General features: G+C 50.4%; 1 protein-coding gene across 17 annotated transcripts in view; it reads right to left on the bottom strand.

Annotated features, from left to right (window-relative positions):
• Positions 1–23,226, bottom strand: part of NFASC (neurofascin) — a 175,465-nt gene extending 152,239 nt beyond the window's left edge. For 7 of the 17 annotated variants that reach the window (XM_031438744.2, XM_031438746.2, XM_031438739.2 and 4 more), the window contains exon 1: positions 23,119–23,225. In XM_031438744.2, coding sequence (XP_031294604.2) covers positions 23,119–23,225 — 107 coding nt within the window. Of the gene's footprint in view, positions 1–23,118 lie in introns of all 17 variants that reach the window. The other 10 variants (XM_031438748.2, XM_031438749.2, XM_031438750.2 and 7 more) reach the window with 3 other exon arrangements.
• Positions 23,227–24,422: the final 1,196 nt, after the last annotated feature.

The following is a 24,422-nucleotide window of genomic DNA, read 5'->3' as shown; positions in this document are numbered from 1 at the left end:
AATTTTTGTGTTTTAATAGAGGTACTGGGAATTGAACCCAGGACCTCCTACATGCTAAACATGTGCTCTACCACTGAGCTATACCTTCCCCCTGGAATGGCATTCTTGAGTCCTTTTCTCCACGTGTAAATCTTCTTCCCATATTGAGATTATAAGCTTGAGAAAGGGACTAAGTCGCAAACATACGGTCTATCTGCCAAGCACTAATGCTGCCTCTGTGGTGGTGGCGAAAGCCTGTGGCTGGAGTCAGGTGGGCTGAGAGCTGATCCTGGCTCCATGCCTCCCTCAAGGACTGAGCCTGAGTCCCAAGGGTACTCATCCAGGCTCCCAATCAGAGTTCTTGAACCACTATATGGAAGCTCAAGGGAGGCCCTGCAGGTAAAGAACCCTGCACGCTGAATTGTATGAGACCATGCTCCATAAACTTAACATAAAGCACACACTCCATAGCTGCTTGATGAGCAAGGTGAACTGCCCTGCACAACACCCCCCAGGGTTCCAGCGTCCCCCAAGCTGGGGGGTCTGGAAGAGCAGCTGTCAGCACAGTGAAGCCTGGAGAAGGTTCAGTGGAAAACTGCTTCCCACCAAGGACTCCCCAGGGGACTGAACAGCTCCTATGTGGACAGGGGTGGAAGGGGACCCTGAAGGAGGAAAGACTGGGGCTTCTGGCTGAAAACACCATCTCCTGACGATGCTCCCCGCCAAGACAGAGAAGCAGAAACGCCCCAGGTGAGGCAGGTCTGTGCTGAGCTGGGCCTGTGATTCCTGGGTACCAGAGACGGATGGATGACCAGGGAGGACAGACAGGCTGGAAGAGCTCTGAAAGGGTTCACGCCCACAGGGATGGCAAAGTGAAAGGAGACACTTGTCCCAGGGAGACAGCAAACAAAAGGTTAATCCCAGAGTGGCACACACCCACCTGTCCAAGGATCCGCTCCCTCCTCAAACTGCAACATCTGCCAGGAATCAATACGCTGTTCCTTGTGGCAGGTAATTAGGTCAGCTTAGAGGATTTCCCAGGTCGGGAGGGTGGGGGGAGGCAAGCCAACCAGGCTCTGCTGTCTCAGGCCAGGCTCCCAGGTGCTGAGCTGGCCCCTTCCCCCAGGACAGGCACTCACCAAGCAGGCACAAAATGAAGGGGCCCCGTGGGGAAAACGGGAGAAGATGAGGCTACCTACACGCAACCCCTGGCTCACAGGCCCCGTGGATGAGCCCACTGCCCAAGGACTGGGTGAACAAGAGAGAGAGGAGTGGCGAGAACTGAGGCTCTCAGTGAGCATCTATGCACAGGTCAGACAGAAAGGCTGCAGACTGGAGTGAGAAGCAGGCAGCCTAGCGGCAATAAGCAAACAATCTAGTAGCCAGATTCCACTACGGTCAGGTCAGGTCGGGGTTTGAGAGAAACCCAGGAAGCTTGCTTGGAGCCTCGGCGCCCCCCCCCCCTCCATACCAAGAAGAGCAGAGAAGAAGCCAATCCGCTTTCCTCTGGCCCACCCCTCTCCAGCCCCTCCCCATCCCTCTTCCGGCCACCAACGGAGAGCCAGGTGTGCCTAGAGGATCCTGATGGTGACAGCCACAGGCAGAAAGAGGGTGTCCTGAGAACCCAGCTGAGAAACTCATTCGCACCTTCACCATGAGGATTCCCTTCTCACTCTCCGAGCGGGCAAGCCAAGAGCATCAGTCTTCTCTCAGCATGTCAGTGAGATACGGAGCGGCTGGCATGGGTTTGACACCTCATCAGGAGTGTGCGCTGTATGAACAGCTGTGTTCAGGACACACACACATGCAGCAAACGCCTCCCCCAGACAGAAACAGAGCCTAAAGGACCAGCTCAGGGTTATAAACCCTGTGCTTCAACTGGCTTCATCCTAACTGCACCCCAAAGTAATGAGAGCCGGTTACTGAGCCTTGACTATAAAGAGATGCAGAAAGAAGGCTCTAGGCTGGGGCTCAGAGAAGCCAGTCAAGTCTAAGTGGGGGATATGAGGGACACACACACAGAGGAAATGACCAAAGCTGAAGAGGATTAACATAAAAGAATATAAGCTAATGTGATTATGGGGAACTAAAAGCAATCAATTATCTGCAGCAAATGTAGTGGGGACCTCCCTTCTAATATGGACTTGAAGTATATAAAAGCATTTGTTTTCAGCCTCAACAAAAGAAAAATTAGGAAAGATAATCTGTGTAAAAATGCTATGCAGTAGGTCATTTGGAAACCAAACGTGGATTGTAGATTATCCAGGGTTTGGGCTTTCCACGACATTGCTTCCCGTCTGTTTCAGTGGTCAGAAAAGCAGCAAGCCAGGCTGGGAGGAAGCAGCACGGAGACAGCGTGTACTGACACTGTCACATCATCACATACAGAAGATGCTTTAGGCTAGGTGGGGCCTCAGATGCGTCCCAAGTCCAAGGGCCTTTCCTCTAGTCTAGGTCATTAGTGCCTCTTTCAGACATGTGGCTAAAACTCTGATGCCACTGAAGACACTCTGGCCTGCTCACCCAGTCGAGGCATGCCTACGAGGCCGCGGGAAGCCCCTATGGTGTCACAGCAAAGCTCCCAGGAGTCCCAGGACATGGCCCCAAACTCATCCATCCCCAGAGTGATCTTTGCCAAACGCAACTTTCAGCTGATGGGAGAGAAGGGGCGAGAGTAGTGTCCATCTGGCCACACTCATTTCTGAGCCCCACGGGCAGGCTCTAGCCATGGAGGCCAGAGGGGCAGGCCAACATCCCAGGCATGGGGGCAACTGACCTCTGCTTAAACGCTCCCTGAGACACAGAGCTCACACCACGCAAGGCTTCTCAGTTCAGTTATTTGGGGCAGCTCTAGTAGGATCAGATGATGTCTAAGGCCCCTTCCAATTCTAGGATCCAATGAGTCTAATGGTTAGAAAGCTCTTGGGTTAGTTCGACAGAATGATGTTTTCTGTAGTTCTGACATCTGGACTCTCAAAGAACGTGTCTAATCCCATTTCCAACAACAATCTGCGGGGAAGGGGGCACACTGCGTCCACCACCCACCCCCGTCAAACTACTACCTTCTCCGGTTTTCATGGTGGTTTTCAGACCCCATGCCATCCTAGAATCCCAGTGCGTCAGAGCCAGAGGAAATCTTAGAGGTTGTTCTTGTTAACGCTTCCCATCTTGCTATCTTGTAATCACACCAAGAAAGTGCTAAAATGATTTGGTTATTTTTGCATATTTTTCAGTTTAAAAATATGCCATTTTAGATCAGGTTATCATTAAAATTTTTATAAAGAGTAGTTTTAACACCAACTTTAATAATGATTATTACCTGCATAAATTCAACTCTCCTCCTTCCCAATTTAGCAAGTGGCATATCCTGTCCAATTTAGCTCAGGTTAACTAGATAAGAAAAAGCATTACTTGTTAACACATTTTTAGATGGCATATTATATCATGTCAGGCCTGGGGATCAAATTATAGTGTAGCAATTTAATCGAATGTTAAGGTATAGTCAAAAGCTGCTCTCACATCATAAAGTTGGAAATTCTTATCTTGCGTGCTTTGTAAATTTGAAATTTTGTCTCTGCAAGAGAGAAACGTTCAGACTAATCTGCATGCACTTCTCTGTTATAGGTGTAAATAGTGTTTATTTCCAGTGAATGAAAATCCACTTTAGGGATAATTATCACTTTTTTTTGAGTACTAGAAACATCTTGATGTGCTATATAAAAATTCTGGTTAAATGAATACAATCTGGTGAGCAACATCTTCAGGCACATTTGTAGGATTATTACTGTGCGCCTCATTAGCTCTGTGAAGTTCCATATGTGTCCTGTCTCCACTCACAGTCCATTGTGGATAAACGAAACAATAGATGACTAAGAAAAGCAAAGTGAAACTCTCAGGGCAAAACCAGCCCTGCAGTCGGCAGGGTCCAGCAGGGAACACGGCACCTGCTCTCAAAGTCCTCACACCCCACGCACCAGGAGAGCCCCAATCTGTTTCATATTAAGGAGGGAAGCATGGAGTAAGGATCTTAACTGAGTAACAACGGACAAGAAGTCAGACGACATCAGCCATCCGAGAGCCCCCAGAGGTTTCGAATCAGGCTACGGAAGGAGTCTTGTGCAACCATCACCCCACCTACTGCTGCACGGAATTTTCTGATGAAGAAGCTGAAGCCTAGAGAGGATGACTGAGCTGAGGTCCCCTGATGAGTCAGAGCAGAAGGAGGCTTGGCATCTGGCCTCCCGACTCAGAGCCCTCTCCTCTCCCTGTGCACCCAGCAGTGACAGGGTGACTCCAAAGTCCATTGGAGGGTGAGGCCCTGTCAACGGAGCAGACAGGAGGAGAGGGGGACATGCTGCGGCAACACAGACTGACAGACTGTCCTGTTGGCCTGGTCCCCCCACGCAGCACCAGGAGTGGCCCTTTCCCCACAGGAGACACTTGATAAGTGGTTCTTGGATGAACAATTGAAATTGTGGGGGGGAGGGTGGCCAGGATTTGCACTCCTGCCCCTATCCCTCAGCCCTGAGTCATGCTGCGTCTGCTCCTGTCCCCTTTCCACAGAGCTGGGACAGCTTCTGTCTCGTTAAGAGAGCAGTCCCTCACCCCCCAGCTGCTGCACTTCCCGGAGGACAAATGGACCAGGACATGGTGTGGTCTTAGACCCTTCAGGCTGCCACAACCAAACACCACGGACGGGGTGGCTTAAAAACAACAGACTTCTCACAGCTCTGGCAGCTGCCAGTGTGGTCAAGTTCTAGTGAGGACCCCCTTCCAGGTTGCAGGCAGCTGCCTTCTCTCTGTGTCCTCACACAGTGTAAGGGATGAGCTAAGCTTTCTAGGGTCTCTGTTATAAGGGCACTAATCCCATCCATGAGGGCACCACCCTCGCGACCTAATCACCTCCCAGAGCCCCTATCTCCTAACACCATCACTTCGAGCATTAGGTTTTCAACATACGAAATTCTGGAGGGACACAGACTCTCAGACCATAGCAGGCCCACCGTTGCAAAAATGAAAGAGTTGGATTAGTGGTTGTCCAAGTGCAGCCCTTAAACCAGCAGCAGGAGCAGCACTTGTGAACTTGTCAGAAATGCACGTTCTTGGGCCCCATCCCAGAACTCCTGACTCAGAAACTGTGGGGGTGGGGCCCAGCAACCTGTGTTCTAAGAAGCCCTGATGAGGCTTAAGTCTGAGAGTCACAGAGCAGCCCGTGTTTGGTCCCTTGCAGCTCTGACAGTTTCTGCTTCAGCCTGGAGAGTGAGATGGTGCGCATGACGACGGTGGGATCAGCAAACACTGGCAGAGCTCGGGCAGCACCATGTACCCTTCTGAACACTTCATGTAAAATGACTCAATGCCCAGTGGAAGCCGATCTCCGTAGGAAGACTCAGGCACAAATAGTTGAGACTGACGAGCCCAAGAATGGGGCCGCATCCTTCCACTCAGTGGCTGCTGCCCTCTAAGCCTTGCTCATGAGCCCCAAAGGGAGGCCTGAGAAGCAGGCTCCAACTCAGATGTGTGTAAACACCCAGCATTTACCCAGCCAACTGGTCTCCCTGGGGACACACCTGACCTCAAGTGCTCTAGGACTCTCTTCCCAAAGCGTCAAACCTGACTTTTGTATTTTGAACAATGCAGGCCATTCAATAAACAATGGCCTGCACGGTGTTACTGCTGATTATTTGACTTATTAACAGTGGGGTGGGGATGATAATGTTTCTAAGCTGCAGGTAAAGGTCAGAAGTCAGGCTGTAGCACAGGGAACTATATTTAATATCTGGTTAGTAACCTATTTTGAAAAAGAAGATAAAAAGGAATATATGTATGTATATGTATGACTGAAACATTATGTTGCACACCAGAAATTGACGCAACATTGTAAACTGACTATACTTCAAATTTTTTTAAAAAGGGGAAAAAAAAGAAGTCAAGCTGTAGCTGGGACCACCAGTGAAATATCCTAAGAAGGACCCTGTCCTTGTCCTCTGTCCCCAACAGCCAACTTCTAGCAATGACTCTCAAACCAGAATAAGATCAACTGAAAACATAAACATCAGATCTTAACAGTTGTTATTTCTAAGTGACTAGGTTTCCTTATTTGTTCATTTGTTTCAAATTGTATAACTTTTACCTTTATAATCAGCAAGCTAACATTTATGAAATATAAACCATGGATTCGTGTGCTTTACTGTATGCATGTTTTACTTTAACACGATTTACAAAAAATAATGACGAAGGGAATTGTAGGATTGCATCCAACCCACTGGGTCCCGCTGAGCCCTGCTAAGAGGCAGTGTCAGTGCCTGGACAGAGGATGGACGAGGACAGGGTAAGTTCCCAGACTTCCCTGGCTGGGGTTCTGGGTCCCTCAGTCTCAGTGTACCCCTCTGTGATTTGGGGAAATGATCACTGTTTCCAGTGGGTTAATGGGAAGACAAAGGCAGAGCCAGAAGTGAGTCCCAAGGCCCACACCAGCCTCCACCTGGCTTTGTATTCATGCGCTTGCCAGCATCACAGCTGAGACTAATGCAGTTGCGTTCCTCTGGCTCTGGAGGGATCCTGTGAGCTTCTGCCTGCCTCAGAAGGAGACAAACCTGACAACTCCCACCACCACTCCTTGCCCCCATGCCTCCTGCTCACAGGAAAAGCAGCATCTGGGGAGGTGGCAGCAGGGCCATGGGGCAGCAAAGCTGCTCTGTTAACAGACGATGGCAAGACAAACCAGGGCTATGAGCCGGGAGACTGGGTTCTACTCCTCGCGTTGCCATTACGTTGCTGTCCAGCTTTGAGTGAGTCCCTTCCTCAGGCTTCGTCTTCCTCCTATGCAAAGTGAGGGGCTTGACATAACTTGACATAACCCCAGGGTCTCCCCAAGCTCAGATGTCTAAGAATCCCACGAGATACTAAGGTTCCCCCATAACCAAGGAACCCATCAGCTGGTCAGACCTCTTCCTCTTCTTCCTCCAGCAGGAGGGAACAGGGTGGTGGTCAGGATTACAGTGGACTTTCTTGCGGGGAAGGATCTTCTCAGCATTCAGACAGCATGAAGGTTAAGAGCTTAGGGGGAGGGTATAGCTCAGTGGCAGAGTGTGTGCTTAGCATGCACGAGGTCCTGGGTTCAATCCCCAGTACCTCCATTTAAAAAATGAATAAAAAAATCTAATCCCCCCCACCAAAAAGAGCTCAATCAGATGAGTCCAACTGGAATCAGAAGGATCTGAGTTGAGGCCCCACCGCACAGCTCACTAGCCGAGCGACCTCAGAGAAAAAACCCATCAATCTTCCTGTGCCTCCCTTTCCCTGCCCATAAAGCAAGGCCACCAGAAATACATCATGGGTGAGTGTGGAATAAGACATCTATTAAAAGCCCCTAGCTCATAGTAAGCTCTGAATATCTGGAAGCTGTCATTATGATAACCTCACTCTTCTTCTTACTGCTGCTGCTGCTGCTGCGACGACCATAACCAGGGATGGGGGGAGGTCATGGGCTACTAACGCCTAGAACCCATGACCACAGCACACCTCCTGTCCTCCCACTGGTGGCCAGGTTGATAACCAAGGTCCATTAACACACCCGTGCAAGAAGAAAACCACAGGGGCTCCCAAAAGACACACATCAGTCCTGAGTTATCTCCACTAAAAAACGAGCCCCCTGTAGAGAAAGAAGTCTGCTTTTCATGGGGCTTAACACCTTCCTGTCCCCCACCACACACATGCATGCACGCACACACACAGCCAGCAGTCTTCCATCAGTACCATGGAGAATCCTAGGCTAGACTGGGCCAAACGTTGAGCAGGTGCCAGCTGCCCAGCTGTGGCTGAATATAGGGCTCAGAGCAGCCCACACAAAACAAATTAAAACTGAACAAGCAAGCTAGCCAGCAGCCACACAACCAGCGGAGATGCAAGAAGACAATGGGCTGTTCCCAGGCCTGGCCACCAAGTCCCGTGGCTGTTGAGACCAGGACTTGAAACCCTGTCAGAGCTGGGAGGGTGCAGGGATGATCACATGGTGTTCTGGGCCAGAGATGCTTGAACAGGAAAAGGTCTTGCCTTGGGTGGTGGCCTGCCCTCCCTCCCCCACCTCGGGATCCAGGGCTGGCCTTACACTAGCCACCAGCTGAGACCTGTGTCACAGGAGAAGACCAGGAGAGAGCGAGACGAGGAATCCACAGGCCAAGGGTCAGGAGGGAGGCAACTCGGCTTGGCTCTGCCCTGACTCATGCTGCTTCCTCCCCGGGTCCCCCAACTCTCTACATTTTGGTTTTCCCACGTCTACAGTGGAAATACCACATTAGCTCAGTGTATTGACCTGGTGTGGCAAGGGTATGATAAGGATACAAGTAGATTATAGGAAGCAAAACAAGGAAACCAAAGTGGCTTCATATGCGAAATGGACCCTCATACCCTGGCCTGATACGTGCATCTCACTTCTACCTCTGTTTTGTTGATTTAACTTTATATTGGTTTCCTCACTGTGTCTGTGCCTCAGAAAAGTCATCCCTTTTGGCCCATCATCCTTTTTCTCTATAGATGTGGCCGGCATGAAATTAGGAAATCAGGGCTTAAAGGCACTAGACTGTCCATTTCTTCTGAATTACCCTCCCTCCCCTTTGGAGACTCTCCCTACTGAGCTCGTTAGGGGCACAGAAAGAGTAAGGCTCCATCTTTCAAGGCTCCATCCTAAGTCTCCTCCTTGAGTCTCCCAGGCTCAAGATGAAAATGAACTCTCTCTCAGACTCCAAGAGCTCTGTGGTCCAAACCATGCCTGTGCGTTTATTCTTTATCACCTTGTGTAGTTAGCGGTCTTCACCACACATGGATGCCTAGTGTGCTTGCTCAGTTAGAGTGCGAGATTTTTGAGGGCAGAGATTGCCTCTTCTTCTCCACTGTAATTCTCACAGGATCTAGCACACAAATGAGCAACTATCTGAGGCTCAGAAATATCGTTGGTTGCTCCCCAAAGCCGTTAGGTGTCTTGACTAAGGCAGGGCAGGAAGCCACCAGGAGGAAATGACGGCAGGGAAGTCACAACGGCTCACTTTCGTCAGCCACTTCTTATTTGCTCGGCTTTAAGCAAAGAAATTCATGTGCATTATCTAAACTAACCTTAACAAATCCATGCAGGATAGGTACTATTTAACTCCCTGGTTCATAGATGAAAATTAGTGAAGATTTAAGTCATTTGCCAAAGATCACTCAGCTAGTGACTAGAGAGACAGACTGGAACCCAGGCAGTCTTGCTCTTGTACACTTCTGCGTCCCAGACCAGATGCATGCCCTTGGGCATCCCACACTGGGAATGGAGGAAAACAGACCTGGGAGGGCAGAAAGAGGAGAAGGCAGATGAATGATCTGGAGCAAAAATAGTCCAAGCCAGCGGAATATCTTTAGCCACCACTGAGTAGTCCTTGGCTTGTTTTGGTCTGTCCCCAACATGCCAGCATCTGGGCTGACCCCAGATGACGTCACCAGCCCATGGAGAAACAAAGCATTCTTGCTCTCAGAAGCCCCACTGTAACCTTTTAGGATGCCATCCCAAAGCCTTCTCTTTATTTTTCAAGGTTTAAGAACACAAAGGAAAGAGGGGATATGCTCAGAGAGGGTTTTCCCAGTTTGATGCAGAATGGGGCCCTGACCTTCGCCTCCCTCCTGCCCCACATCAGCCTTCCAGAACCTTCCAGAAGGGCCCAGCCACACAGCATTCACAGTCCTGTGCTGCATCTCCTTTCACCTTGGCTTCCCCCTAACGTGCACATCTCACAGTCCCCAGCTGTCAGTGCGGAGTGGAGGCCCCCGCAGCTGTGAAGGCGGCTAAATGTTATAGGAATAGAGCCAGAGACCTGAGGCCCCACCTGCCAACCCATCCAAGTCCCAGAAGCCCAGCAGACTCATGCCAATCCCTAAACTACCAGGGCAGGTTGCCCTGGAGTAGCCGTAGTCCACGGGAGTGAAAAGATGAAGCACGAAGACCCCGACCTCTACAGTCAGATGGGGTGTTTAACAACGTTAAATGACACAGACAGGTCGTGGGTGGCCAAGCTTTCGGGTGACGGGATGCATTTTCAGCCCAGGCCTAACTGGAAGTCTTCATTCCCATAAGAGGGGCAGCAAGCTGACCATGCAGAGCCAGAGACAGGAAACAGAACTCAACACTAGAGATTCTTAAAGAGAAAGAGAAGAAGAAAAACCCAAATATAAAATGGGTATTTAGCAGAGACATACTGAAGCAACACAACGGATAAACTGTTTGTACTTAAAAATAAACTTTGAACAATTCATAAAGTTTAAGAGCATTCTGGATGTTGCAATACTGGTTCTGATGCAGGAAGCTCAGCACAGAATTTCAGGGAATACGTAAGAGAAAAATCAGCCAAGTTAGAACGCAGCAAGAGGACAAATGTGGGCCAGATATGAACAGAGAGCCAGTCATTTCTCAGTGAGGAGCATCAGAAATTTGTACCCAAAGCCCACCACGGGATACCTGCAGCATCTGCGCGGTCACGCTTGCTCCCGGTCCAGTGAACTTGTACAGTTCTCTTCCTCAGTGTGGATTCAGTTAGTCTCAGCTAATACCTGATAAGGTCCTGAGTTAACGAAGTCTTCCAGGTAAAGACAGACAAGCACCTGGACTAGGCGGATCCCTCCAGTGGGTCAGACCATGCAAACCAATCCTCCTTCCTCTTTTACTGAGCAGCTTAGCCAGGCTGACTCCTGGCGGGATGTGCCCTTGTGACATGGGCAGCATTGCTGAAGCTGGTGGGCGGGAGAATAACAGACACTGGGACCCCCTCCCGGGGCTAAGTCTATTGGAGGAGACCCCTCTACACACACCATGGGATGGGAGCGTGAGCACCAGACAATGAAAATATTCTGCTGATGTTCCACCTGCAGATAAAGGGAGGCTCATGAGATTGTTCCCTTTGTGGTTCCCATTTTCTTTCAGTACCAGAATGAAAGGTAAGCTTAGGTAAGCAAAACAGATGAGAGCTGGGTTCAGTGGCTCTGTCAAGCAGGGAGGGGATGGTGGGGACAGATGGTGACTCTTCTACAGGGAAGGCGTCACAGCCTCTGCCTTGGGGTCTGACAACAACTCTAAGCAGCGACTCTCCAGCACCATGGTGGCCAGGACTCCTGTGCCATCAGACCCATTCCCTAAGTGAAGACTGGAGTTTCTGTGATGCCCAGGTTCTTACTTCACTCTCAGTACACGTGGCTCCCAGACAAGAAAGCTTCTCAAACAAGGAGCTGTCAGCCCATGTCAGAGCCCAGAGCTGCCCGCTTGGTAGTGAGCCAGGATGGGGAGACTTTGGAGTCAGATCTAGTTCCAGCTCTGTCACTTGGAGATATCCTGCTTCAGGATCATTCTGAGCCCCCATTTGTTCCCATGTGATGGAGATAAGAACACCCAATCCAAAGGTTGTGACGAATCAAGGAGGTGATAAAAGCCAACATCCAGCATAGCACCTGACCCAGAGCAGGTGTCCAGTGGACAGCTCCTCCCTTGCCCCTTGCTGCTCTGTGGACAGAAGCATGCACCGTGGGACCTGGGAGGGTCTGTTAGAGCAGGGGTTGGAAGACCAATACCGAGAGCTTAGCCAGCTGCTTTTAAAATGAATCCCTGCACAATCATTTACCTGCACAACACGAGCTCTTACAGAGCCCTTTCTCCTACATTACTCTGTTTAAATTGTCCTATTTGGTAGGCACGTTATCCCCATTTCACAACTGAGAAAATTAAAGCTAACTTGCTCTGGTCCTTTTAGATCCCTAATTCGTCTGCTCTTCAGACCCCTAATCCAGTGCCCTTTCTGCCACCTCACACTGGAACAATCATCCATTCAATGTCTATTTCTTGAAAGTTTACTACATGCCGGGCATGGTTCTAGGCACCGGGTGCCCACCTTGGCTGGTTCTGGGAGTTAGAACTGGCCTCCTCTAGACCAGCCACATTCTTTGGTCGCTCATGGCTGATGGTACATCCCTGGGAGCAGTGGCCAAAGGGACAGAGTGAGCCCACCTGCCGAGTGAGGACTGCGGCGGGGCAGGGCTGGTGACACGAGACATTCTGTGCCCTCGAGGCTCTTAGTCTCCTAGGGTAAGGACGGAATAGCCAGGTGAAAAGCAGATCAGCTTTTATCAAGCCCCTGCTGGGCATAAGTCTCTGTATGTGGTACTGTGGGGGAGAAAAACCATCCAGACAGCCAGTGGTTCTCAGCCTGGGCTGGACATTAGGATCACCAGGAGGGCCTTTAAACACTCCTGTGCCCAAATCCAATGTTCAGAGATTGTGATTTATTTGGTGCAGAGTGGGCCCCAGCATCAGCATCTTTAAAAATCTCTGCCCAGTGAGGCTAATGTGTTGCCAGGTTGAGAACACACGTGTACGGCCTTGCCAATCAGAATGTGGTTTGCTGACTGGGAGTACTGGCATTACCTGGGGGCTGGTTAGAAATGCAGAATCCAGGCCCAGTCCAGCCCTGCTGACTCTGCCTCTGCACTTTCACAAGATCCCCAGTGACTCATGCACGCATGGAGGACGGAAAAGGGCAGACTCCTCCCTGTGAGTCAACCAGAGAAGTCCCTCCCCAGCCCCAGTCGGGAGATGCAGCCCACCTGCCCCCCACCAGGCAGTGAACACCCCTTGGGAGCAGAGCAGGGGGCTCAGGTGACTGTGGAGAGCCACATCCTTAAGCTCAGCTTTTCCTGTCTCCTCCAGATCTGCACCTGAGCCTGCATCACAGATCTGCACGTACAAGAGCTGCTGGAGTCCAAACGAGCCCCTCCTGGGACAAGGACGGAAGCTGAGAGCGGACCCTGTTACCATTTAAGTGACAAGAAGGAAAAGGAGTTCCTTCCCCCTTCACAGTTTTCTCCCACTCCCCCCACCCCACCCCCCAAGCGCTCTTCACCACAGAAGAGGCAAGCTCAGGACAGCAGCGCCTCAGCACAGCCCCCGTGAGACAGCGAGCTGCCTGACCCACCATAAAGGCGGCACTGTCACTGCAGGCATGGAGGTGGCTGGTACCAGCGCAGCCTCATGAAGGAGGGAATCCTCGAGAGACGGCCAGACAGAGACACACACATAAAACGGCCCCTCCAGCATCCTGCACCCCTCCCCCAGCCCTGTATCCTGCCACCACTTTGGTCTTTGTTTCTGTCTATTGGTTGTGTGTGTGCGTGTATGATTTTTCACACGTGCCTGCCTTTGCTCTCCCATTAGACTGAGATCAACTATCCCTGGCTCCTCCTTTGTCACTGCCCACAGTACCACGTACAGAGACTTTTGCCCAGCAGCGGCTTGATAAATATTATTTGTATTCATGTGCACACATTTTCTAGGAGTCAGACCCACAGCTCCAGGCTAACAAAGAGCTACTCACAAGCAGGCATTTATTAAGGATTACTATCAGAACATTGAGATTCTATGAAAGAAAACTGTACGGCATGGCTTTAAAAAGCACACACAATCTGGTTTAGGAAACCAGACTTCTACATAGCAAGCCTAAGACCAGAGACCCAGAAAAACCAAATGTGTTTAGGGTAAGGTTACAGAGATCTCTGTGCACTGGCACATGCCAACACGTGGAAATTTCTGCCCCAGTCTTTTAGCAGGTTATTGTTACTTGTTTATTGATTGGCATTTTAACACATTTCCCCACTCTGGTACCTCTACCACTGACCCACACCTCATCCATTAAACGAGGTAAACAAGATGAAATGATGCCTTGAGTCAGAAAGGGAGATAGATCAAGACCATGAACTTCACTCTGCTGACTGTCAGATGTGCTGATATAACAGCAATCATCTGTCCCTCACTTCAGCGCAGAGTCAACTGTCCAGGGCCATACACATTGTGTTGCTGGCCCACTCAAGGCTCCAAAAAGTCTCAGATCAGGTCCTTGGGACCAGAGCCAGAATCCAAGGAGCCTTCTCCCTGCCCTTGAAAGGAAAACCGCAGTGCATCATGTATGGTTGTTCTCACTGGGACAAGTAAAAAGGGCACAATTCACAGCCCAGGAGCAGACTTGCAGTTCACATTCAGCATGGGGTTTTTCTCCAGCACTGTGTCAAATTCATCCCCATCCAGAAGTCCATTTTCACCCCAAGTCAAAGAGGCTTAGGTATGAGGGCCAAATGACAAGGATTCTGACGCTAGAGCTGTGCAGTTTAATACAGCAGCCACTAGCCACGCATGGCTATTAAAATTAAATTAAATTAAAAGTTCACTTCTCAGCCACATTAGCCATATTTCAGTCCTCAGTATCCACTTGTGGCTAGTGGCTACCATGTTGGACAGGGCAGATACAGAACATGTCCATCATCACAGAAAGCTCTATTGGACAGCACTACTGTTGATCATTTAGACGTTTCATTTGAAGCAGAGTAAGGTCTTCTGGGAAATTCTGTTGCTCCCTCCATGTGTGCTGGAGAGGTTTTAGGTACTCTGAAACATTGAATAGAAAGAGTACATTTTCACAACGAGAAAAGCAATGTACTGGGATACTCATGTAAATACAAAGACTCTAAGGCAGATTTTACAGGGCTACAAACTGGGTCATTTTAGCATGCATATGTGCACACACATGCTCTCTCCTCCTTAAAAGGGCCATTACTCGTTTCCCCCAACCCAAACTTTTGCTTTCATCACAAGGACTGTGAAGTCAGATGCTGCAAACTGATTCGCTGCCAGAAAGCCCACATGCTACCCAGTCCTAGCCAGAATTGTTTTCCAGATCCCTTTTGGGTGCTTCTAAGCATTCCCTGGCTTTACCTTCTAACCTGGCATCACTGGGAGAAAAATCTTTCAGAGGGCAGGTCAGGACCCTGGACAGCAGCAAGCTCCCTACCAGTGCCCAAGAAAAAGTTTCAGGATTCCCCCTTTCCCCCAAACACTCCAACAGAAGGAACTATCCCCAGATACCATTAGGTGCCTATGAAGGGATTTCCCGTTCAATTCTCCTAACACCACAATCTTGTCTTCAGAGCAAGAGCGAGCTCAGCAAAAGAGCTTCAAATGCTCCCCACCAACTCCAGGACAAAGTCCAACTCCTTAGTCAGAGTCAAGAGTCTCTGGAGTCTGGTCTCAACTGGCCCCCCAAGATGCATTTTCCACTGTCCCAGCCTGGCCAATTCAACGCCCAAGCATACCTTCCTTCCTCTAAACCTCTGATTACGCTCCCTCACCCCACCAGAAATGTCTTTTGCTTAACTTTATCCATTCAAATCCTACCAGTCCCTAGAGACCCAGACCAGCTCCTGATTCTCTTCAAAATCTCCCCAAAGGACTTTAGTCTACATTGGTATCTTCTCTTCTCTGACACCCCAAAGGATTTCTAGTTTAAATCTTGCTTTAGGGAACTTAATTACATATCCTCTTGTACAGTCACTAGGTTCTTATGTAGTTTTTAAAGTTCCTAGTGGTCTGGTACGTGGAAGAACTAGCCCTGCCTGCAACTAGCCATGCAGCCATAAGCAAGTCATGCCATCCTTCTTTATCTCCATTTCCTCTTAATCAGTAAAATAATGATATGGGACTAAACCATCTCTAACATTCTATGAGTTGAAGATTCTCTCAAGACAAGTTGCCACCCAGAAGTGTGCTATGCACAAAATAGAGGCTTCAAAGACTAACTGCAGATGGAATGAATATTATGTAAAAACAAGCCAAGGCTCAGCTCAGGGCTGGGATCAGCCAGAGAACTCCGATTTAACTCCCAACATGAGTCGCAAAGGCTTCATTTCCATTCAGCCTGTGACGATGATCAGAAAGAGCTCCAGTTTCTGTCCTTGCTTCATCAGCATAGGAAAATTGCCTGTGGCTTCAGAGGCATTTTCTTTCATAAAGAACATGTCACATCCAACATGTGGAAAAATACCACACAATGGGTATCATAACAGTGGCATTGTAATAATGTCTGCCATACAAACACACATGGATAGGCCAGCCAACACCTGACAGCAATGTACTAACTCCACTGCTAATTATGCACAAGCCCAGATAAGTCATGGAAAATAACAAACAGCATCGTCTTTGCTGGTGCCCCCAAATAAAACTCTGGCTAGTCTCTCACAAGTCAAGAATTTCCAAGCGGGAGAGAGAATTGACTTAAAATTTCAGCTCAATATTGTATTTCTTGTCAGAAATGACAGTTATAATACCTCCTCATGTTTAAAATTCTATTCTCAAAGCATTCAGTTTATGGATTTATATACAATTCAGAGTACGGATCTATATACAATAGGATACAGGGATGACTCTTTCCCTCTTGCACATGGAGAAATTAAGGCCCAGAAATGTTTAAAAACTTTTGCACTACAAATAGTGATCACACTAGAACCAGAATCCAGTTGGAAGAATTTCAGTAACATAAGCAGCATGCACACACAAGGGCACATGCACAGGTACACACACACCTTCAGAGAACTCTTAATCATATAAAGAGACGAGTTATGAAACTCACTGACCCTGGAACTGGAAGATTCCACAGAATATTTGCCCAAAAAAAGCCACTGCCAAAGCAAATTGGCCAGCATCAGTAAAGAAGCAGGAAACTCTCATTAGTGGGGAAAGTCCTTGGAATTCCTCTGCCAGCCATTCATTCTCTTCCCAGAAAGTCACAAGATCCGAGAACAAAATTTAGTATCTGGTCAACCCACCCCAACTGGCCTCAGCTGGATCCAAGAAAGTGAACTCAGCATGAAGGGCAGAATCATCCTGTCCTGAACCCTTCCCCAAGCTGATCGTCCCAAGTGCTCAGAGAAAGAAAGCAGTGAGACCCCGCTTTAGGAGAGTGAAGGCTCCAGCACTCAGGGTCCTCTAGGATCACATCTCAATACGCTGTTTCAGACACACCCCTCACTACCAAACAACATGCACCCACCTCCCGAGCCATGCCGTTTATTCGTCCTGACTCAAACATCCCCTGCGCATCCCTGCCTTTCAATCTGCTCTTCCTCCAGCTGCTCTGATTCTTAGGTCTTCAAGTCTTGATGTCTCAAGACTCATCTCAAGTACTTCCTCTTGCAAGAGGTTTTTCCAGGTCTTCGAAGTCCTATGTAATCTCCTGTCAACCTTCAGGCATTTACTGTCTGGAATTAGCAAATATTTCTTATGTTTGAACATATATCTCTTATCTCCTCTGGGGTAGAGAGAGACAAGGTCTCATGAGGCTCCAATTTGCTCTAGAAGATGGTGCAGTACTCCTTACCCACACAGCAGGTGCCCAAAAAATGTTTAGTGATGATGACGAGAAGGATAAGACTTCTCTAGGGGGTCATGTCACCCAAGGGCAGAACTTAGTATGCAACTGCATACACAGAGTTGGGTGGGGCGGGCAGAAGGAGCTCAAAAGGGAACCCATCTGGTGGAAAACAGCCCGCACAGCCTTCCTCCGCCGCCAGGGCCAGGGGCTTCCTCATTCTAGGACTGAGTCAGAAATCCTCCCTTCCTAGCCCTGAGCCACTGATCCCAAGCTGTTTATCTCGTTAACTCTGTTTATTGTGATCCTGGTAAGAGGTTCTGAAGCCCTCCAAGCCCCTCTCTAATTAAATTCATTAGAACAGATTGGAGCTTTCTTTCTGCATCTCAGAAAAATTAACAGCACGATTAGCATCATAATGATGGGGAGAGGGGCTGCCAGGGAGGCCTTTCAGGAGGGGCTGGCCCAGCCTGGGAGGGGAAGAGTGAGGAGGAGCAGGTGAAGGAGAAGGCAGATGCTCAGGCAGCTGCTTCTCGGAGGAGGGGAGCCACAGGGGCCAGGAGGGGATGACCCACCGGGCCCTAGGCACTCCCAACTTTTTCATGGCATGGCTTTTGGGAAAGGAAAGGCAAGACAAGAAATTAATCAATGACATAATCCCAGAGATACGGGCTTCTGGGACTAGAGACTTTCAGCAATCTTCTAGCTTTACAGAGAGAGAAACATATTTAAGCTCTGTTAACTGTGGAGCCAGAAGTAAGACATAAGCCCCTCACGCTCTGCGTGAAGATGTACTTTTATGTAAGAATTTACTGCAGGGACCTGGGGAGAGCAGGCAGGGTGAGGCATGTCACTCCTTCCCTGAAAAGCCTGAACCCCCTCAAGTTTTTGCTTATGCCCCTGGTGGGTGCCCTCATCTAGAAAACTCTCATCATCCCTTCCGTTTTAAAATTCTACCAATTCTTCAAGGCTAAGGTCCATTCCTACCCCTCTGTGTAGAGCAGCTAGCATGTGGTGAGTATTACTGCCAGCCTGGGAGGGTGTGGGGCCCTTCACTGCCTTATTCCATTTAATCCTTGTAACAGCTCTTCAAGGTTCATATTAATACCCCCATTTTACAGACTGGGAAACTGAGGATCCTCAGTAAGTGAAAGAACCAAGATTTGAATGCAGGTCTGTCGGATGTCAAAGGCTGAGAAGTTTCTACGGTGCCATGTCACCTCCCTGACTCCCACAGCCACACTGAGGCATCACTCCTTCCCTTGGAATTTTACTGTCCAACATCTTACATTACGTTCCAAGAGTTTTCACATGTCTCCATCTTATTTCCCCTACTTGAAAGCAGGAACCAGATTTCTGTATTCTTCAGAAGGTACTCAAAAATGCCTGCTAACTTCTAACAGATTTCCCTAGAGAGCCTTGCACAAGTGGATAAAGCATTCCAGTCCTACCAGGGGCAGTGAGCTTACAGGACAGGAGCATGGAATTTGATGTCAAAGTAATATAGGTTTAAATTCTAGTTCTGCAACTTACCTGTTCTACAATCTTAAATTACAACCTCTCTGGGTCTGTTTCATTGTGTGTAAAACCAGGATTCTAACAATACTTTTTTTGTAGGGTTAATCCTTATGAAGATTAAATGAGAGGATGCATATAAAGCACATAGCAAGGTGCCTAGCACATAGTAAGCGCTCTCTAATGATGACTATTGTATCATGTCACTTTTATTTTTCCTGACTTGTCTCAAAACCTAAGGAAAGGAGGCTGGTGTAAGAGTTCTCAAGCTGGCTGGCACAATCTGACCAGGTCAGCAAAGATGTCAAAGTGCCTACTCAAGCAGCCAGCGCAGCCGTTCGCTCCCAGAGCCCTCCTCTGCAGCCCCAAGGACCAGGCCGTATGCATGTAACATCTGCCCTTGCAGCTGGACTTGGTCTCCAGCTGGGCGTTTTGAGTAAATGCTCAAAAGTTTGACATCAGGCTGCTTGAGCCAAAGCGCAAGTCCATCCAAACAGTGCGGTGCAACCACCCAGGTCCTGCCGCCCACCGGGACGGTGAAGCTGTGCTCCTACAATGCCAGGAACCCAGCTAACCTCTGTTAGAGCATTTCCTGTACTGAATTATAATTTGTTTTTCATTTCTGTCTCTCCAACTCGACTTACATGCTTAGTTCCTGGGATACATCCCAAGGGTCCGTACACACTAAAAAAATGAACTACATCAGATGTGTGGGGAGGAGGGGGCTGCTCCGAGGGTGAGGCTGGGCGCCTCTGTTCTTAGGCTCCTTCCCAGTTCAGCTGGGTGTTTGTGGTGACTTGTGCTCAAGAGCATAACTTCTAAAGGATCCCCCATCACCACGCACCTCCTCTCCCCTACCTGGACTTCTCTGACGACTCCCACCTGACTCTAACCTCCCAGAACTCCAAGGCCCTTCCACACACACCAGAACTCACAATGTGTTTCCTCACCTGGTTTCTGAGCACATACTTGTGCGTGTCTTTGCTGTTTCCCCACCAGATAGGAGCTCCTGAGGGCAGAAACTGGGCTTCTTTCCTCTAACTCACGTTGACATTCTAAGCATATTCTGACCACACTTTGCCCCTAAAATGCAAGTGCTTAGGAAATGGGAATAGGAGAGTTAAGCAGCCTCGCTCTTGTCCCAGAGTTCCTCCCATCAGGCTGAAGCAGTACCCAGCAGGGTGTAGCTACACCAGAACCCTCTCTTCCCCCTCAAGCCGGAGGTCTGGTGACATCTTGCATCTCACCTCCTTCTTCACAGTCAACTTCAGGGTCAGCCCTGAGCCATCACTCTGATGGCATCTCCTAGCTGCAGAGGAGGGGGGACTGATGCCGCGAGAATGAAAGATGCTGCTGTTCAACATCCCTGTCCCCATGTCTGCACTCAAGCTTATCTGTGTTATTTGTCTGATTTCTTGTCTCTCTTCCCCATGACACTGGCAACTCTGAGAGACCCTGTCTTACTTTTCATCTCTGCGATCCAGCACCTAGCAGAGCAGCACTTTTCATTAGCAGTCGCTGAGTGAATAAATATGTAACGAGCCTTAAATTCTTCTCATTTCCTTCCTCCTTCTTCCCCGAGGCCAAACAGACTGGGTACTGAACTTCTCTGCCTCTCTAGAATTTCTTTTTTTTTTTTTTGAGTGATGATCCTCCCACCCCAGCTCTTGGATGGTCTTGGAGAAGAGTGGCGCCAGGAAAAGGGAACACATTGCAACAGAGTGATTGGAGCCTTGGAATCCTGTCTCTCAGTCACTGCAGAAATAGGGCCCTCCTCTGCACCTCCCTCCCTCCGCAGATATCCAAAGCCAGAACCCAACCCCCAGATATCAGCCACCTCCTCAGTGTGCCCCTGAGAGATCCGGCCAGTGAGCATGGTCTGCGTCAGCCCACAGGGAGCTAGCCAGCTCTCGCTCCAGCTCTGCAGGGAGCTGGCTTCCCTTTCTGAGTGCCTCAATTTATCCCTGTGTAGCCTTTGTGATGTCAAACAAGGGATGAGGGGTGAGATTCATTGCACAAAACTGAGAAACACGTACATTGTTATCAGAATCCCCCATTTAACCCGAGCCCCAATCAAGCATTTCAACGTCAGAACCCTAATCCAATCAGCTCTCGACAACGGCTCCAGGTGATGTCTCCTCCCTGGACCAAGAATAGCAGGCAGACCTGGGAGCACTGATGCCAGGAAGGCTCCCCTCCCTACCCCCACTCATGATGGGAGGGCACGGAAGGCTGACAAAGCAGAGGACAGCCAGTGCCCCAGCCGCACACCACCCGCCCTTGCTGGGCACTGCCTGAGTCCCATTCAGAGTTGCTGCTCGTGAGCTGAATCAGGAGTCCACTCAGATTTTAAAGTGAGGGAGACTTGAGGAGAAGGGACAGGATCCGTCAGCAATTTGCTCTTAACCTCCAATTTAAGCCTTGGGATTTTAGCTAAGGTCCCCAGGATGGAAATTGGGCTGCCATTCGCTGTTTCACGGTGGCAAACACAAATTCTGGGCTAAGTGTGAGTGAGCCTCCTCATCTGTGTTATTCTCTGTCTCTCTCTCTCTCTCTTTCTCTCTCTTTCTACATACACACACATACACACACACACACACCCCTTCAGCTGAAACCAAACACAAGAGGAAGAAATTACTCTCTCAGAAGTGCCAGCTCTGTCAGGACAAAAGGTAGAATGTATTAGATGCCCGGTAGACCCACCCCCCATCTTCAATTCTTCCTGCCACGCAATTCCACCAGATCCAATCACCCCCAAACCAGGGGGAGATAGGTCTCTGCCTTGCTGCTTCTCCCTGCCCCCTGCTCCCACAGCTGGTATGGCCCCGTCCCCAGGGGCTCCCACTCTCCACACGTATTTTCCCTGGGCTTCCCCTACTTATGTCTCAATTTTGGTGGGTTCTGAACCAGCCAGTCTCCAGCTCCACACAAACAGTTCAACTCCTGCCCAACCAGGTCTCAAAGCCCTGTGGTCTGCCCTTGCAGGAGATTTGACAGGGGCGCAGCAGGGCTCATCACATTTCCAAGGGTAGATAAAACACACCAAGCCCTCATCCCAGGGAGACAGACAGACAAGAAAGGGGCATTGTCACCCACTCCCCTAACTGAGGAAGAGGGTATCTGCCCAACACACACACACACACACACACACACACACACACACACACACACACACACACCACTGCCAAATGCCAAGGAAGGAATCAGGAGCAGAACTTGGCTCTGAGCAGGAGAGGGGCTGCCATGGGGACCAGAGTCTAGGTGATTCAGCACTCTGCCCATTCTCAGCCCAGCCCATGGGCCACTCATGACAGCTCCCGATGCCAAAGTGCTGACTTGGAGGCTGAGGAAGAATCCTTTCTAAAATCCCAAATTCTCCAGCCCTTAGTGGGGCTCCTCTTCTAGGCCTCTGCATCCCAGGGCTCAGATCAAGACCAGGAAGAGAATGCTCAGCCATCTGTTTGGACCCTGCCTCTTCCCAATCCTGGTTTCCCTATGCTTAATACCTCCTCCCCCAGTCCATCTAGGAAACAAACCTGAACTAGGGGCAGAGGGCAGCTGAAGAAGAACATAAGAGAGGCCTGCTAACACCCAGCATCCTTTGCCCCCAAGCCATGAATAGGATCAAACATACAGAAAAAGGTTATAAGTGGATTCTGCAACAGCGAGTACACAGGGCCTTCAGAGCCCTACGCCTCCCAAGCAGGGAAGGAGAGCCCAGTGGCAGGTGAGGGGGTTCAGTACAAGCCGTGTGACTACGAACAGCACCAGGAAGGGCAGGTGGGGAAGGTGATGGGCGGCAGGCCAGCTAAGAGCCAAGGGGAAGAAAATGGGGTTCCTGAGACGGACTATGGTGGAGAGGAAACCAAGAGGCAGCTGGGAAGGGGCTAGGACAGGGTGTGCAGAGGGGACCTGGGAAGGATAGAAACTGTGAAGGAGCTAATGGAGAGTCAGGCACCTGGAGTGATGGGGGTAAGAGCTGGGGACCAGAACAGGGAGGGCAAGGAGAGGGGCCGATGTGCCAGGCAGGAAAAACAGAAGGGATGGGGTCATACAAAGTGGGGTGTGGAGGTAAACAGGTAAGGGCAGGGCTCGCAGAGGAGGCAGGCGCAGGAGGAAAGGGGAAAAGAGTGAGGGGGCAGGAAGGGGGAGGGGATACGGCCAATGAGACAGAAAAGGTGTTGGGGCGGGCAGGGGGTTGGGAGCTGGATGGGGCAAGGTCCAGACAGGGACATAGGATGGATTCAGGGCAGGTAACGTTGTGGAGAGGAAGTCGGGGATGTGGGTGGAGGGGGATGGGGACAGGTCAGGGGACGGAGACGGACAGAGGAGGGCGGGAACAAGGGGGTGTCGCTGGATGGGTTTCCATGAACCCCGTCCTACCCCCAGCCCCATCTCGCCGGTGTCCGCGCTCACCTACCTGCGAGGGCGAGGGCTCCGGCCCTGGGCGCAGTCGGCGCTGTGCGCTGCCGGCGCCGCCGCTTCCCCCGCGTCCGCTGCAGCGCCTCTCGCCGCCAGCCGCCGCATTAGGGCAGAGACCAGCCCGTGCGCGTCCCCGCGAGCCCGGCGCGCCCCGACACCCTGCGTGCGCGCCCCCGCGCCCCTCCCTTCGCGCGCCGAGCGGGGACCCGGACTGAGGAGGAGGAGGGCGGGATGCTCCCGCGCCGCCCCGCCCCGCCCCGCGCGTTGGGGGGCGGTTTGCAGAGCCTGGACCGGGAAGAAAAGCGCCTCCTTTCTTTTCTCACCGACCCACGGGCCTCTCTGCGGACTCGCGTTGAAAATGAGAATAACTAGTGCCCGTTTCCGTCCGCTGAGCGCCTACTGCGCACCAAGCACACGGGAGGAGATGCGCTGGAGACCCGGGGTATCACGTGTTTGTCCTGTATGTGCCCTTCCAGCATCAGACTGTGACTTCTTGGGGGCAGAAATTTGTCGGACAGCGTGTGTTCCCGGGGAGACTTGCTTCTGATAGCCTCTCCAGGAACGTTTGTTGATTGAAGGGTTGTTGGGTCCCTAATTGGGGATGTGAGAAATGTGACACCTGCTGGGGGTGGAATGGTCCCCTTTTAAAAATGGGAAGTTTCATCTCCCTGAAGGAGGCTCAGGCCTTGTCCCAGCCTTGAGTTAAGGTGGAAGAAGCCCAGGACTGGGAGGCTTGAGGCCCAAGGGCCCCTCCTGACTCTGTGACTCTCTGACGTGGGTAAGACACTTCTTTGTTGGGTCTCAGTTTTCTCCACTGAACAACGAAAAGTTGACTGGATGATCGCTTCAGGTCCCTTCCAGCTCAGAAATGGAAACTCTGTTAGGCCCTGGCTGACGTGCACAAGCAGCGGCCTGAGCTCATTATCACCCGAAACCGTGGAAGGATCTGGAGTGGGACATCGCAGACTCTCAGGCTACGAAGAGCACTTGGAAGAAGCTTCCAGTCTACCCCCCAGCCCAAACCACAGTTCCTTTGGCAGCTCCCCCTGAGGTCCCATTCAGAACCACGTTCAGCCCCCTTCTCTGTGCGGCTCAGCCCAGCTCCTGCCCTGGTACCCCATTCACTGAGCTGTACCCTCTTGCCTCTCTGTCTCCCCTCCAGCCTGTGAGCTCTGGGACAGCAGGGATGCATCTTGTCCCCATGCTGTCCCCAGCCCTAGAACGTAGCAGGTGCTGAACAAATACTTTCTGAAGGAACGAATGACTGCCAGTGATATATGAAATCGTTCAAGTACCTGACAG

This window comes from Camelus dromedarius, chromosome 21, assembly GCF_036321535.1.
Source record: "Camelus dromedarius isolate mCamDro1 chromosome 21, mCamDro1.pat, whole genome shotgun sequence".
In the NCBI taxonomy this organism is placed as follows: Eukaryota; Metazoa; Chordata; class Mammalia; order Artiodactyla; family Camelidae; genus Camelus; species Camelus dromedarius.
Note: the sequence above shows the minus strand (reverse complement) of the source record. Positions and strands in the feature narration are given on the sequence as shown.